This window comes from Fomitopsis serialis (assembly GCF_022376445.1).
Source record: "Fomitopsis serialis strain Sig1Antser10 chromosome Unknown B0H18scaffold_23, whole genome shotgun sequence".
NCBI classification, from domain to species: Eukaryota; Fungi; Basidiomycota; class Agaricomycetes; order Polyporales; family Fomitopsidaceae; genus Fomitopsis; species Fomitopsis serialis.
Genome location: NW_025954983.1, coordinates 100,822 through 116,367, shown reverse-complemented (window position 1 = coordinate 116,367; position 15,546 = coordinate 100,822). Strand labels below are relative to the sequence as shown.

At 54.7% G+C, this 15,546-nt stretch overlaps 3 protein-coding genes across 3 annotated transcripts; 2 read left to right on the top strand and 1 right to left on the bottom strand.

Moving 5' to 3' along the window:
• Window positions 1-1,321: 1,321 nt before the first annotated feature.
• On the top strand, window positions 1,322-2,499 carry B0H18DRAFT_874553 (cyclin-like protein; the record flags this gene model as incomplete). Its single annotated transcript, XM_048040360.1, has 3 exons — window positions 1,322-1,519; window positions 1,574-2,113; window positions 2,278-2,499. 3 exons carry the CDS (start codon window positions 1,322-1,324, stop codon window positions 2,497-2,499), a joined length of 960 nt encoding a protein of 319 aa, XP_047894856.1.
• A 1,077-nt stretch (window positions 2,500-3,576) lies between these two features.
• Window positions 3,577-7,693, top strand: B0H18DRAFT_1210150 (multifunctional beta-oxidation protein; the record flags this gene model as incomplete). The annotated part of the gene is made up of 25 exons (XM_048036354.1): window positions 3,577-3,644; window positions 3,705-3,799; window positions 3,860-3,986; window positions 4,043-4,191; window positions 4,252-4,364; window positions 4,416-4,475; window positions 4,537-4,698; window positions 4,749-4,798; window positions 4,852-4,882; window positions 4,936-5,140; window positions 5,176-5,514; window positions 5,569-5,591; window positions 5,645-5,766; window positions 5,853-5,880; window positions 5,945-6,140; window positions 6,190-6,239; window positions 6,288-6,348; window positions 6,381-6,595; window positions 6,656-6,735; window positions 6,802-6,953; window positions 7,041-7,137; window positions 7,205-7,232; window positions 7,287-7,338; window positions 7,396-7,542; window positions 7,605-7,693. 25 exons carry the CDS (start codon window positions 3,577-3,579, stop codon window positions 7,691-7,693), a joined length of 2,739 nt encoding a protein of 912 aa, XP_047894855.1.
• A 462-nt stretch (window positions 7,694-8,155) lies between these two features.
• Window positions 8,156-10,554, bottom strand: B0H18DRAFT_874618 (Sodium/calcium exchanger protein-domain-containing protein; the record flags this gene model as incomplete). The annotated part of the gene is made up of 11 exons (XM_048040364.1): window positions 8,156-8,422; window positions 8,476-9,074; window positions 9,142-9,163; window positions 9,264-9,400; window positions 9,555-9,620; window positions 9,679-9,705; window positions 9,848-9,893; window positions 10,034-10,185; window positions 10,237-10,294; window positions 10,361-10,395; window positions 10,449-10,554. 11 exons carry the CDS (start codon window positions 10,552-10,554, stop codon window positions 8,156-8,158), a joined length of 1,515 nt encoding a protein of 504 aa, XP_047894854.1.
• Between the last annotated feature and the right edge of the window lie 4,992 nt (window positions 10,555-15,546).

Genomic DNA, 15,546 nt, shown 5'->3' with positions numbered 1-15,546 from the left:
CTCACTGTCTGGCGGGTATCATACATAATCGAGGTCGTTACGCAGATGGGTGATTTGGTCTCGGCACCGCGCCTCGTGTGGCTGACATGAGCGCCGTCAGAGGGCGCGCGACTTCAAGTTGGGAAACTTGGAATGCATATCTGAACGAAGCAGCGCGAAAGCATCGAGGACGCGGAATCAGAATACATCGATTTGCAGCCTCCTGAGGAATGCGGGGTAATAGGGGCACCCCTTACAGTATGGGCGTCCGCAGACGCGTCGCGGTCACGCACACGGGCGCGCAGAGGGCGCTTACGCGCGTTCTTTGGCAGAGTTTGGCCATCACGTGCGGACGCGTCGCAGGCCAAGTTGAAATCGCGGTTCGAACAGGGCCTGCTCGTCACTGCATCATAGGCTGACTCTGTCTCCTACGCTTGTGTCTCTCCCTTCTTCCCACTTCCATCTCCTGGCGTGTCGGGCCTTTCCTATTCTCGTTTCCCATCTTCCGTCGATACAGCTCCCCAAGCAAGCCAGGATCCCAGGCCCGCTCGCTGTCCCCACTCGACGACAACTTGAACCACCTTGATCAACTTCGTTTCAATGGCCAACCATTCTGTACGCGTGAGTCGTTAGCCGCCTCCTTCCAGTCACCTCAGTGCTGACAGCGAGGGACGCTTGACTTGCAGCTTCCCATGCGCAACCGCATCGGACCTCAACGAAAAGTCAACGGCGACGAAAACGCCATGAGTCGTCATGTCCGCCAATCCTCTAGCATTACTGGAGGTGCCGCTCGTGTGGCCATTCCTCAAGCTCACGCAGCCAAGGCCGCTGCTCTTCAACGTCCAGCTCTCAACGAGGTCACCACTACTGCTGTCAACCGCAAGGTATGTGGCCCCTTCATAATCTCTGCCCCCCTCTACCTCGCCATGGTTGCCTTGAATATGACTAATAGCGTCGACAGGAGAACGCAAAGCTCAACGTCCTCGGAAAGGAGAAGGAAGTCCTCGATGCTGGCATCAAGCGCAGCACCTCCACAGCCTTCGCCAATGGCCCACAGAGGGTCCCGCTCGCTTCTACTCGAGCTGCTCCCAATGCCCCGACTGTGGCTCATGCCCGCGCATCATCCGTTCGTGTCCAGCGACCCCATGCTGCCCCTGCCCGTGTAGCCCATCGTGTTCCCGTTCCCGTCCCACAAGAGTACCTCATCCATGAGGAGGACGTCGACCTCGACCTCGTTGATGAAGTCGATATGGATGTTGAGTACCAAGACGGCGTCCCAGCGCGTGCCATCGAGGTAGAAGACGACGAGGCTTATGTGGTTGACGAGCACAACGCCGAGGCGATGGAGCCTGAAGCTGTTGAGGAAGAGCCTGAGCAGGTCCCTCGCGTTTGGCCAGAGATCAGCACCGAGCGTGCTCTACGATACCAGCGGGAGATCGACCAGATCAAGCACATCTACAAGGAGCCCGTTGATGAATTTGACACGACTATGGTTTCGGAGTATGCCGAGGACATCTTCGACTACATGAACGAACTTGAGGTGGGCGGCAATTGTGGCGTCGCGCAGTTCTGCTCGTGCTGACTTCTTCTGCAGGATGATGTTTTGCCTAACCCAGAATACATGGAAGGCCAGACGGAGATCAACTGGCAGATGCGCCAAACACTTGTAGACTGGCTGTTGCAAGTGCACCTTCGCTACCACATGCTGCCCGAGACGCTCTGGATCGCGATCAACATCGTTGACCGGTTCCTCACCAAGCGTATCGTCTCGGTGCTCAAGCTGCAGCTCGTTGGTGTCACCGCAATGTTCGTCGCGGCCAAGTACGAGGAGATCCTCGCGCCCTCCGTCGATGAGTTCGTCTACATGACGGAGAACGGCTACTCACGCGAGGAGATCCTGAAGGGCGAGCGGATAGTCCTGCAGACGCTCGAGTTCAAGATTAGCCATTATTGCTCACCGTACAGCTGGATGCGCAAGATCAGCAAGGCGGATGACTACGACATCCAGACCCGCACACTGAGCAAGTTCCTCACGGAGGTCACCCTGCTCGACTACCGGTTCTTGCGAGTGAAGCCCAGTCTGGTCGCGGCGGTTGGCATGTACACTGCGAGGAGGATGTTGGGTGGCGACTGGGTGAGTACTTCTCCTATGCTGCCATTGTCCGGCCTCATATACGCTGCGGTGGGCGCGGAACACGCCACCATCACGTTTTTGTTCTCTAAACGCGTACTGCCATGTCTCACGTGACCGCTTTGGGATGTTCTGACTCGCTAACGTTCATTGTTCGCCCATTTTAGAACGATGCCTTCGTCTACCACTCTGGTTTCACGGAGGAGCATATTCTACCTGGGCACCGCATGCTCTTGGATAAGCTCGTCGAGAACGGGTTCACCACGCAACATGTCTGCGAGAAGTACTCGCACAAGAAATTCTTGAAGGCATCGGTGTACGCTATCGATTGGGCCCACAAGCACATCCACCAAGAGCTCGCCGGGGAGCAGATGAACCTCGAGGATTGAGGAAGCGTATCGTGCGACGGCGAGCTGCTCGGCATCATACGCAACATCCACCACATCATCTCCATCATCCATCCATCCTCCATAATCTACTTTATTTTGTCTCATCGTCTCTCGTCTGCAGTCCATCGTCACACGTGTTTGAATACTACAGTCTACATCCCTGCCACTTGATCATGTCCTTGTCTATGTTTGTCCAGCGCATTGCTTTCCTTCAACTCGTCCTGGTTTGATGCCCCCGCCCTTTCGCCCGACATGCCACTTCATTTGAATTGAAAGCTCGCACACCCGCCTTCCCACGCCCATGATCTCGTCGCCGGACACTCACACTCGCACTCAAACACTCGCTTGTACAGGACTGCATATGCCCTCTCATGCTTGTTTTGTCTATGCCTCTCGCCGTCGCCTCTCGCTCCCCGATCTCGTTCCCCGTCGTTTTGTTTTCCTCGCCGCCTTCTCTCTTGCCGCGCCCACGTAGATATACGTGCACGGTCGCCTCCTTCGTTTGCCCCTTTCCGTTCGTTTGCCATCTCCTCCGTTTGCTTTGTCGTGTCCAAAAGATACCTTCTCCGCGTCGTCGGCTTGTTTTATTATCGCTCACTATTGAATTCTTCGTTTGGTCGCTTGTGGACTCCGCGTTGATCCCCGTCTTGCCTCCTCGTTCGGTGTTTTCGTTGGGCGATCGCGGTCAGCCACCATGCCCCGGCTTGTGGGTATATGTACAGACAGCATTGACATGTACTATATCCGCGCAGGGCGTCCAAGTCTCGGATGTTTATCTATCTAACCTATCGCTCCGAAAGTCCTGTGTGCTTGACACTGCCTGTGCTGAGCGTCTTTTGAGAGTGTTCTTGAGCGTGTGCGTCAGGCCTCTGGAGATTGGATTCCGAGTCCGTGGACTGAGCGACGAAATCCCGTGCTTGGGATAGAGACGCTGAGCAGCATCGCCAGATCCATTCGTTAATCACATGTACCGACGCAATCCCGAGTATAACGCCTGAGCAGACGGCACTCAGTGCGCGCGACCGATCCTTGGGGTGTACGCTACGTCGTGTCTGTATCTCTGAAGTTTATCCAGCCATGTCACAATTGTCGTTCAAAGGCCACACCGTGGTAGTCACCGGTGCTGGCGGTGGGCTGGGGAAGGCGTAAGTTTCCACGTATTATATCGAGTGCACGGCGTAGTACTTACTGTGGCGGATGGACAGGTACTCGCTGTTCTACGCATCGCGAGGTGCCAATGTAGTGGTGAACGACTTCAACCAAGCTGCCGCACAGAAGGTTGTTGATGAAATCACGAGTGGTGCGTCGCAGCGCGGAAAGTCCATCTCATGAGAGTGCTGAACGGACGTCGACCATGTAGCTGGTGGCAAGGGCGTGGTTAACACTGCGTCTGTGGCGGATGGTGCTGCTGTCATTAAGACTGCAGTCGACACCTTCGGAGGGGTGACTATCCTAATAAACAATGCGGGTATCCTCCGCGACAAGGGGTGCGCCTATAATGTTCACCGTCTGGGAATAGATTCTGATGTCGGTCTCACTGCAGCTTCAAGAACATGACAGACCAGGAATGGGACCAAATCCAGCTGGTTCATTTGAAAGGTTCATTCTCGTGTAGCAGGGCGGCTTGGCCTATTTTCTGTAAGCAAGGTTTCGGACGAATTATCAATACAGCCAGTGCTGCAGGGATTTATGGTGCGTTCCACGATCGCCCTTTTCTGTCGATCCACGTGGATGTTCTGAACGTGTGTATAGGCAACTTCGGCCAGGCGAACTACAGCGCCGCAAAGATGGGTCTCATTGCATTCACTAAGACGCTTGCGCTGGAGGGTGCCAGACATGGGATTAAGGCCACTGTTATTGCACCGGTATGCCGAACTTGAGATTGCAGACCGAGCATGGAGCTCATCTGCACTCAGATGGCAGCCTCCGCTATGACTGAGACGATCATGCCTCCAGAGATGCTCGCGAATCTCAAGGTGAGCCAACCATCGTCGTACTCACACATTATTATGTGTAATCCTTTTCCCCTTTCCACAGCCCGCATTCGTCGCGCCTTTCGTGGCAGCTGTTACCCATCCCGACGGTATAGACGCTTCGGGCAGAATATTTGAGGTCGGCGCTGGATTCATAGCAGAAGTACGGTGGGAGCGGAGCAAAGGTGCCGTCCTCAAGACGGACGCAACCTTTACGCCGTCCGCTGTAGGTCTAGTTCACTATCCGCTTTGTTCAGAACTGAAGCAATGGTATAGGTAGAAGCGAAGTGGGAGCAAATCACGGACTTCGATTCAGAACCTCAGCAGTAAGTTCCATCAGTCTTCGTCAACGAGAGGTGTATCATAACGGATTATGAAGCCCGACGACTGTCCCGGACTTCGACCCAGTGGTACGTACGGTGCTGCAGTGGTGCTATACATACATTGATGTTGTGGCTTCCAGACTATCGTCGAAGCCGGCAAGAAGGCCCCTACGAACGATCAGGGCTCACCCGTTCGCTTTGATGGCAAGACTGTCATTATCACCGGCTCTGGTGCAGGCCTCGGGCGGGCATACGCGCATGCGTTTGCTAAACTCGGTGCCAACGTCGTTGTGAATGATGTGAGCGAGAAGGCCGCACAGACTGTCGTGAAGGAAATCACTGGCGGTACGTGGTACTTGACAACAAGCCACAATGTATAGATGATGATATGGACAGCGGTGGAAAGGCGGTTGCAGCTGTCGTCTCAGCAGAGAATGGGGATGCGATTGTGAAGACGGCGCTGGACGCGTTTGGCGGCGTGCATATCCTCATCGCAAATGCGGGAGTTGTGCGTCCAAACGCGTTCGGATCCATGACAGACAAGGAGTGGGACGAAGTCATTGCTGTCCATCTGCGGCAAGTCTTCCCCTATGGCGTTCGTGTGTCTAGCCTGACAACCTCCGATAGATCGGCCTTCAAGTGCGCCAAAGCTGTCTGGCCAATCTTCCAGAAACAGAAGTATGGTCGTATCGTGACTACCAGCTCACAAGCTGGGGTTTGTACGTCGTCTCCCTGGATATTATCACTCCTAACTCATTACTCCTTGTTTGTAGACGGGCTGCCTGGCTTTGCCAACGTTGGTGCTTTTCTCGACGCGCTCGATGTCCTGATTGACCATGGTTCCGCTAGTACGCTACTGCCAAAGCGGCGACCATCAGCCTTACACGTACGCTTGCGATCGAAGGCAGGAAGTACAACATCCTCGCGAACACCATCGTCCCCTCTGCGGGCGCTCTGGTTGGCCTTGGCCGGTACGTGACAGCGTCAATGCCTCCTCCACCGCTCAGTTCAACTAACGTTTCGTCTTTGCTGCGCATATGCGATCGACGTTCCCCAGTCCCGGCAGTAACACAGATGCCATCAAGGTTGGACCACACAACATCATTGGGATCGCTCGATCATGCTGACACTGTATGGACGCATGTTTAGGAAGAGTACATCGCGCCACTCGTGGGCTTCTTGTCGAGCGAGGCGAACGAGGAAACGACGGGCGGGCTGTTCCAGATCGCCGCGGGGTGGATCGCACAACTTCGGTGGCAGCGTACTGGGGGATATGGCTTCCCTGTGAACAAGCCGCTCACCCCGGAGGCTATTATCGCAAAGTGGAAAGTCATCACTGATTTCGGTGAGTGTCTTCGTGACCGAGTGGTACGCAACGCTGACGCCCTTGACAGATGATGGTAGGGCGACGAACCCGGGGACGACGCAGGAGGCATTCATGCAGGTGCGTGAGGCTCTGGCGGCATGACCTGTTGATGCTGACGGCAAGCAGATTGCGGAGAACTTCGGTAACGAGTCTGAGGATAGCGGGAGGGCAGTGGCTCGAGCAGTCCGTATGCCGATCCGGAAGACTCTGACCTTGTAGTGGAGGCAAAGAAGAGCGTGGAAGACCCTCTTGAGTATAGCTACTCCGAGCGGGACGTAATCCTGTACAACCTCGGTGTCGGTGCGACAGAGCAGGAGCTGCAGTGGTCGTTCGAGGGCGACGAAGACTTCGCAGTCATCCCCACCTTTGGCGTCATTCCGCAGTTTGCTGCGAGTGGCGGTATCGCTCTGGACTGGCTGCCAAATTACAACCCCGTACGTGACGTGTATGTGCAAAAGCTGTGCGACAATTCATGTCCCTTCTCATGTTGACAGGCAAAGTTGCTGCACGGTGAACAATACTTGGCCATCAAGGGACCAATCCCGACTAGCGCGACATTCGTGAACGAAGCGCGGTGAGTGCAGTGACAGGGCGCCATAGCTTGCATATGGGGTGAACGACTTACACGCGGGACATGCAGGTTGATGGAAGTCTTGGACAAGGGCAAGGCAGCAGCGGTAACTTCTATAACCGAAACCAAGGACAAGGCGACCGGCAAGGTGATCTTCGAGAACCAGTCGACCGTTTTCATTCGAGGTGCAGGAGGTTTTGGCGGGAGACGGACAGGCAAGGGTGCGTCTTCCTTTCAGTTGCACCGCCTCCCAATGACTGCGCAGAGCCCGAGCGTACGGATTATGCTGACGTGACGGTGTTTCGTAGACCGCGGTGCGGCGTCGGCAGCCAACACGCCGCCGCAACGCAAGCCCGATGCTGTCCTTGAGGAAAAGACGCTGCCGATACAGGCGGCATTGTATCGGTATGTGCTTTGACGCGAGTCTACGGAGAACGGGCGTTCACATCTGACATTGCCAAAACGTCCATAGTCTCAGCGGAGATTACAACCCCCTCCATGTACGTGGGACCCCGGCGCACTTTCCGCGCTTTCGCTCACTCTCGGCGTCATAGATACAACCTGAGTTCGCCGCTATCGGTGGCTTCGACAAGCCGATCCTTCACGGTGAGCGTGCCTGCTGTGCCGCTTCTGGCTCTGCAGTAGCTGATGGTGTTATCCTAGGGCTATGCTCCTTCGGTATCTCCGGAAAGCATATCCTGAAGGCGTTTGGCCCATACAGTGACATCAAGGTGCGCTTTGCCGGCGTTGTCTTCCCTGGCGAGACCCTCGTCACGGAAATGTGGAAAGAGGGCGGCAAGGTCGTTTTCAGTGCGTAGTATTATATATCAGCTCCTGCACAGGTGCACCAACTGACGAAACTCATGACGCAGCTACGAAGGTGAAGGAGCGCAACGCTGTCGTCCTTGCTGCGGCCGCAGCCACCTTGGTAGACCAGGGAGCGCCGAAGGCGAAGCTCTGACGTTCGCGAGTCACCCATGCATTCTGAACGATATCCATCCTGTATATAGCTAGCTGTTGTACTCACACTCATATCGTGGATAAAAAGACCATACAACAAGAGGGAAACGAATAGTGACACGCAGGAACAATTAGGCAATGCGTGCACTTGAATCATTCATAGACCGGAGATAAGGTAGGAACTAGGATGTATGATACAATGAGTGGTATGTAATGGTACGCTCAATGTCCTGAGGCTGTCGTCGTACTGTACATGAAGTCAAGACAGCGCAATCGTGAATGGCAGTGCAATCTGTGTCTATGAGCCCTAGACTAAATTAGAAGACGCTGCGAGGGAGACCAGAACGGAGGATCAATCTGGGACAACGGCCGGCATAGTGAAGGAGACGTGGCGGCCATTCGCGATCTAACATGTCAGGCTCTGGGTCGCAATCTGTTGAGAAATGCTGACACCTAGAGTGGATCACCGGTAAACGTCTGATACAACGTAGAATTGTTGGCGGTCGGACTTACCAGGATAATACCAGAACGTGACGGCGATGATGAGGTATAGGCACATGAGGATCATGCCTTCGAGCCAGTTGCTCTTTCCGTCCTGGACCGTGTAGTTGACAACGAGGACCGAGAGGAAGAGCACAATGCTCTCAAAGGGGTCGAAGAGCATCGTCAAGGGCTTGCCCATGATCCATGACAGTATGACGGTGAACGGGATAACGAAAAGCGCGATTTGCTAGGCAAAGTTAATTAGTGTCCTGACTGGAGAGCGTCGGGAGTGCAACTCACGATACTCGAGCCAACCGCCACACCCAAACTCAGCGTCAGCTTGTCCTTGACCGAGACTGTCACCGCCGTGACGTGCTCCGCCGCGTTACCCACGATAGGCAACAAGATGAGACCAACCCATTCCTTCCCGATCTTTCCACCGTCCGTCAGGCCGTCAATCGAGTCAACGAGCCACTCCGCCGTGACCGCAACGAGCACCGTCACAACAACTAGGAGGCCAATCGTCATCGGCACACTCAACAGTGGCGTCTCGATTTCCTCCTCTTCACCCTCCTTCTGCGCCTCCGTGTCCGCGCCGGTGTGTTCGCTCATGCTGCCCGCCTCGCTTGCGCGCGGGCTCGCCGCCGTGGTAGGGTCCTCGTGCATAGGCCGCGGGCTGCTCGCGATGCCTGCCATCTCGTAGTTCTGCTTGTCCGCGGGCGGCGTCAGCGGCTCCGAGCTCGCGTTGGGGCTGCGTCGACGCGCGGGGACGTGCAGCCATTTCGGCTTCTGGATCGTGTTGCGGCCGGCGGGATAGTTGGTTGACCGGAACTGGTCGGCACTGTCCTCATACAGCTCCTTGTGCGAGAAGAGCTGGAACACGAGGTACGACGCGTAGACTGCGAAAAGCAAAGCGCCGTGTCAGCCCACCAATGGCAAAAGTGGTAGAAGCAATGTGTCACGCACTGAACAACAAGATGACGGCGGCCTAGAGACGGACACGAGGAAGGGGAAGAACAAAGTCAGCCGCGTGTTTACTCGGGTTCGAAGCGCGAAGGCAAAGCGGCAGAAGTAGAGGCGGTACTTACACCTCTGCTGAAGCTTAGAACGTCTGGGCCTTCCTTATCGTCAGGAATGATACTCCCCGCCACCTCGTGGAACGCCGCCGGCAGGAGCACCGCGATGACTGACACGGTCAGGAGCGACGAGTTAAGCTGTACCGCGCCTTTAGAAGTTTAGTATGCAAGTCCATGGAGTTCCGGAGGGACAGGAGCAAATAGAAGCAGTTGACCACGGCGGCAGTGCAACATATTGAAAAGGCGGTGTATAGCTCCGTCAGAAACTTGGAAGGCGGAATGTGAGAGAATTGTGAGACGCACTCTGACCGAACCCCTGTTCCGAGAACTTGACACCGCCCGCGAAGAAACACATGCCGAGGACAAGAACTGTGGACAAAGGCGTCAGTCTGTGGTTCAGCCGCCCAAGGATGGTGGTGCTACTCACGCAGATTGCTCAGGATGGAGCCAACCACTGTCAAGAGGATTGGGGTCAGCCATCAAACCACAGTGGAAAGCTTGGACGTGGAAGGAGAGATCGATCGAACGAGGTGATTGAGTTCAGGAGGCGCGTGGTATGTGGGGGAACAGCGCCAAAAGTGACAGCGATAACGTACATGACGATTGGACGACTTGCAGCTCGCAGTGGATGAGCGCTATGATCTAGTTCATTGTGAGCCACAGAAGGTGGTCAATAGGTCCACCGGCCACTTACCGCTACAATGAGTTCCACGCTGTCGGGTGGACATAAGACACTGTACTAGGGGCATAACAGATAGATACGCACGCATTGCCCTGAAGACAACTGTCAGTAGGTGAATAGCGATACAACAGGAACGGATGCCTACGAGTGTGGCGTTGAGCAGTCCAGCCAGCGTTTGTCCTACCCGCAATGACAGCTCGTCCGTGGCGAATGCTAGGAGCTTTGCCAGTGGGATGATAGAGAGGAATGAAACTAAGAGACATATTAAGCACACGTGAGGCGCATGCTGTCCTCAATACTCACATATGAAAATCAGGGTATCGTTGGAGTCCGTATGCGGAAGCGCGAAATTGAGTGCCCACTAAGTGGTGGAGCAGGGTGGAACGGTGAGCAATGAACGCCACCAGGTGGAAAATGGGGCACGTACAGATACTGGAATACAGACCAAGAGGACGTTCAACCCTGTCGTCTCCATGTCAGCATGCCCACCAGACGCTGCTCGAATTTCAACCTACATGACATCACGATGATTGCTTTGATCCCTTGCCATACTCCCGGTGCTGTTCCTAGCGGGCGAGCTGGCTCCAGCTGTTGATTGAACCGCTCCTTGATGATAGACATTCGTGAGGTTATTCGTGCGAGGTTCGGCAGGGTAGATGCCCGTTTAGAATTGGCTTGGGAGCGGGTTGACTGCCGACGGGAATCGGTGACGTCGAATGTGGCGCGACGGTGAACCAGAGGAGACGGCGGTAAGGTCGTGCTTGCCACCAGTGTCTGGGCTTCAGCTGAGTGGAGGTTGTGACTTTCTGTGCTGGCTGCAAGGTCGTTGACGGAGTGCGTGGGTATGGCGTCAGTTATCGGGTATCGCAAAGGGAGTGCTGGCTACATACCCATCGTGGACGGACCGATTTATACGGGACGCAAAAGATGTCGAGTTGACACTTGTGAGTGCTTGCAGTGCCTCGAGATCTGTTGCACTACTGTCTGGATTGTGTGGTTCAAATCGTTGTTCCGTGAAGGTTCTGCGCGTGATGCGCACCTGAATAATACCGCAGGCTTCTGGACGCTCTGTGAGAGGCTGTGATATGTGTCCTGACCCAGGTACCTGTCAAAGCGGCCTTTATGAGGATACGGTTCGACTGCGCGGGCTGTACTCGAGCGCTCACAGCCTCCGTCGAACAAAGCGAGTATAGACACAAAAGGTTCGTGAAACTGGGGGATGCTGAGATGGAGAAGAAGGGAGCGTCCTGAGGGGAAAAGGAGCGTCGGAAGCATGCGAATGCAGGCTGTGTGTTATGTAGTGCGCCAAGCAATTGCGGCACCAACGGTCTCTCGCCGCTCGTCCCAAGCCTGCAACTGTGGCGACGTAGCCGATAGCCGCCCACGATCCATTAACCGCACAGCCTCGCCGAATTCGGCAATTAACGTTTAACAGCTTCAACTAAGAACAGCTGCGCCCCCTGTGCACTGTACACTTAGACATAGCATGCTCGGCGCAGATTACACAGGCTCACATCGCTGTCGTATGGCCTTAGTTATGCGCAGTGGGCAGCATTCACCCACCGGTGCCTGCTGTTCACCGCGTGCGCCGCGCCAGATGGCCCGACTCGCGCGCAAGCTCACGGTAAGTCCCCGTCCCGGCGCAGCACTGGCAGGCAAATATGCATCTCGCGTACTCCCTGCACGATTGTTCATCTCAGGTCAGTGCAAAGATCAGCATTACAGCGTGAGCAACGTGCACACCGCGCGATATATACCGTCTGTGCGCCATAGCACCAAAATACCCGCCCGACGACACGCGCCATGGCCCAAGAGATTCTGTCTATGCAACACCTCGTCATCCCGGACTGGTTCTAGATGCATCCGAGGCGTGCGTTCCACGCACGAATGTCGGATCGCCACTTGCAGTGCTGCAACTGCCAGGGAATACACGACTCCTGCCTACATACACCAGGCCGCCGGAGATGATCTCTGGGCTACGTTCTCGGCGACGACTCGACGCTCCCAGCTGGAACCTGCCCTGGACGACGAGATACTCGTGTCTGCCAGACACGAGCACCGCACGCCCATTTCCACCCATATAGGCCATCGCACGAGCAGGTAACGGATCAGATTAGGATGCGTAGGGCCCCTCGATCGAGGATGCCCACTCCGGGATCATTCCGTTCTGCTTCCATGCCTCGTCGTCATTGGCTAATCAGGTACTTGGAAGCCTACAGTCGTCGCGCAGGGCTACAATATCCGGATCCGGGCCGCTTGAACGTACTGTGGATCAGTCTTCGGTGCTTCTGCTGTGGTTGCGTTACAGATAACTTAGCTTGAGGTAGAGTCATGAATCGCGGGATCTAGGTTGAATAGTGCTACAGTGTAGGTCATGTGCGTGTTGCACTATCTACGCTAGAGCACGGAGTCAGCGAGAATGGACAAGCTCACGGATAATGCCTAGATAGAAGTTTGGAACCGTACGCTTCGAGGCCAAAGGCTGTGTGCCACGGTCGAAGCCTGTGTACTAAACGATTCTCTCGCTTTGGCCTTGGGCTTGGTCCGCGTAGCCTTCAAGGCTGGGATTTCAGTTTCGCACAGCGGCGAGGAATTACTCAGGTCTCAGGGTCTGCAAGCATTCAGAGAGCCCGTGGCCTTCTCGGACGTCTACGGCATCGCTTCAAGAGCGCGCGCCACTGCGCCGGCAAGATATCAATGAGTCGCTACGCCTATGGAAGCTCTGTTCGGCGCCGTCCGTGGTTGAGACACGTTTCTCTCGGGTTCATGCATCGCCATTGCTGACATCGAGTGAAACTTGCTTCTCCGTGTAGGGACCAGCACGGGATGTATCATCCAAAAACGGAAAGAACGTGTCTATAGCTTGAAGGCATGCGGTGCTTCGTACTTCTACGTGAGTCGGTGCCTCGTTCGAGACAAGTACAGTAGATCATTTATCCTGTTACTAAGTAGTGAACACCCGATGCGTGTACGACGATCCATTAGGTGTCGGATATGACCGCGTGGAATCGCGTTCACTGGCAAGGGCAGAAGCTGTGCCGGGAGAAATGATGCACGTCAGAATGTCCTCGCCTCCGGCGGTCACATATTTATTACTACATGGCTCTCACCGACACGTCGGTGAACGGCATGCCCATTAGCGTATTGTCCGAGATACGACTCTATCGCGGGCCGAGCGAAATGACGCGTGCAGGATGAATTATTGAGCTGTACTAGGATCGCAGCTACTTACACGCGATTTGCAGCAGGGTCGACGATCTATGGAAGGATCCGGAATGTCACTGCGTAAGACGGAGATAGAACGTATCGCGGTGATGCCATAGGCAAAAAATCGGAATGTGACGGGTATTCGGTGAGCTATGGCGATGTCCCAAGCCAAGGTCGTGGATACAGAGTACGACAGCCTGCAGCTGTGCTCTCATGTGTAAATGCGAGTTGCAGATAGTTCCTCGTGATGTTCACATGATATCGCTGATACGAGGACAGTCCTTGCTTCAACATCAAGTGAGCCAGAGAATGGCATCAGTACTGTGCTAAGGTTCATCAGTTCAGTATATCAAGCCAAGAGTGCACAGTGTAGATGTCTTACCGTGATGGAAAGGCATGTTCTGCTGTGCATTCGCACAGCAGAATGTTCTGGTCGACTCCTGAAGAAAATTCAGCCCGTAAGGCCTTGCAGATCCCTTCAAGGTATCCGATCTTCGCATTCTACATACCCATGACGCATGGCGCGGCAATGATACCACCGCCCAAGAAAGTCCGAAAGGTATGGTTTGAGGCCGGCGGCTTCATGCATGTTGCGCCGGGGACGGGCGTATCAGCGTCAGGCTATGCTTCGGCCTCAGCCCAGGGAAGCATCTGGCGAGATTGACCCCGACCCGCCATTGAGCCCAGTTGGCTGAGGGGTACACTGCCTGCCGTGAGAAGAACCGGTCATCAGGAGGGCAAGGAAGCAGAGCACAACTCACTCACCTAACGAGATGCGGTTGAGATCATCATGAGGTCAATGTATAAGGAACAACTACAAGCCGGCATGCAGTGCATACTTACGTCGTGGACCCGACCTCAAAGGAAGTACGTTACATGTATTTCGACCGGAACATGGAGATTTTTCAGCATCTAGCTCCTAAAAACGAAGGCATCGTGAGTTAAATGTCCTTCACGTTTTCTGCACGGTGAAAGCGATTATATGAATCCAATTGCAAGTGATGCATCGCCATTGCGAGGGCAGAATCGAGATACACATGCGCAGTTCCCTGTTTGAAATTGAAGAGATACCGCGCCGACATGAGTTCTTCGTGAGGTCATACCGGGAGAACGAAAAGGGGATGGGGCCGTAAAAAGGCTTCTCGGCCTGCGGCACGCGGCTCACAGTGACTGAACCCAGATACAGCATGTTCGCGTAAGCAAGAGTAGAGTTTCCAATGCGACTCCTTGACATCTATGTAACGGCAGATACGTCATTTACAACGAGCAACGCAGTGGGCGTTATGCTTACTCCGTATGGCGACTGTTTCCTTCGCTGCTTCGTATCACTTCGCGGAACACTAGCAAATGGTCGGCGCACCCGAGAACGACATCCTCTACACACGCTTGCATTCCTGTGGTACAGAAACTGCGCCACTAGCACGACGACTGTTCACCGCATCGACTCCGACTTGCGGCACCGTGCGGTCCAACCCACCCAATCCGCAAAGTGCGGACCTTTGTTCTGCAACTGAAGTACTCTGCATTTCAGAAGAACATACTCTGAGGCGCCACGTCCAGGCTGCTTGTTTATGCCGCACTGCCAGCGCTGAGCGCATCCTAGGCTAGTGACCATTGTTCTACGGATATGGCGATGGCTTCCCGAAAGGTCTCTATTGACTCGAACACAGCCTGCGACGTGCGTCTGAAGAACAAGTCACTTCCTTACATGAAAAAGCAGTAGTGAGCACAGATGCTGAGCCTGTCCATTCTTCTCTGAGTTGTGGCTCAACTTCGCGGTTATACAGACATTGCTTAGGCGAACGCTTGAATGATGAGGGCAATCTTGTAACATGAGGCAGTACGAATCGCTGGCGCAAGTAGTCGGTAGGTATTGGATGCACTATAGTGGAACACGTACCTCTGCAAAGCAAGGAAGCTTTGAGTCAGGTCGTACAAGACTGACTCGGAGTCAGAATCGCCATCGTGCTTCCTTCATGCGATGATATCCCGAGAGATGCATATGCCATGTGCAAAGCTTGTTAGCCATTGAACATCGATGGTTCAGTCTGATTGACATTCGGTAAGTAACAGAAGTACGAGCAAGCGATTGTAGAGCGATATCGACGAGGAGGAGGAGGAGGAGTCCGATGCAGGCTTAGCGCTCAGGCGAGGCTCAGGCGCCTCCGCACTCGTCACAAACATACTCAGATCTCATCGGGTGCGGTCTATCACTGATCGCGCTGAGCCGAGTTCGAATCGCTGAGTAACTAAGACATCCAAACCACACATTCCGAGAATCCCCATATCTAGACATGCATGTACAGGCTATAGTACACTGTATACCTCGTTCGCGCCCCGCTTTGAGCCAGACCGCTCGTCCAGTCTGTTAGCCATATCGAACGCGTGTCGTCTCCCGGGCGGGAG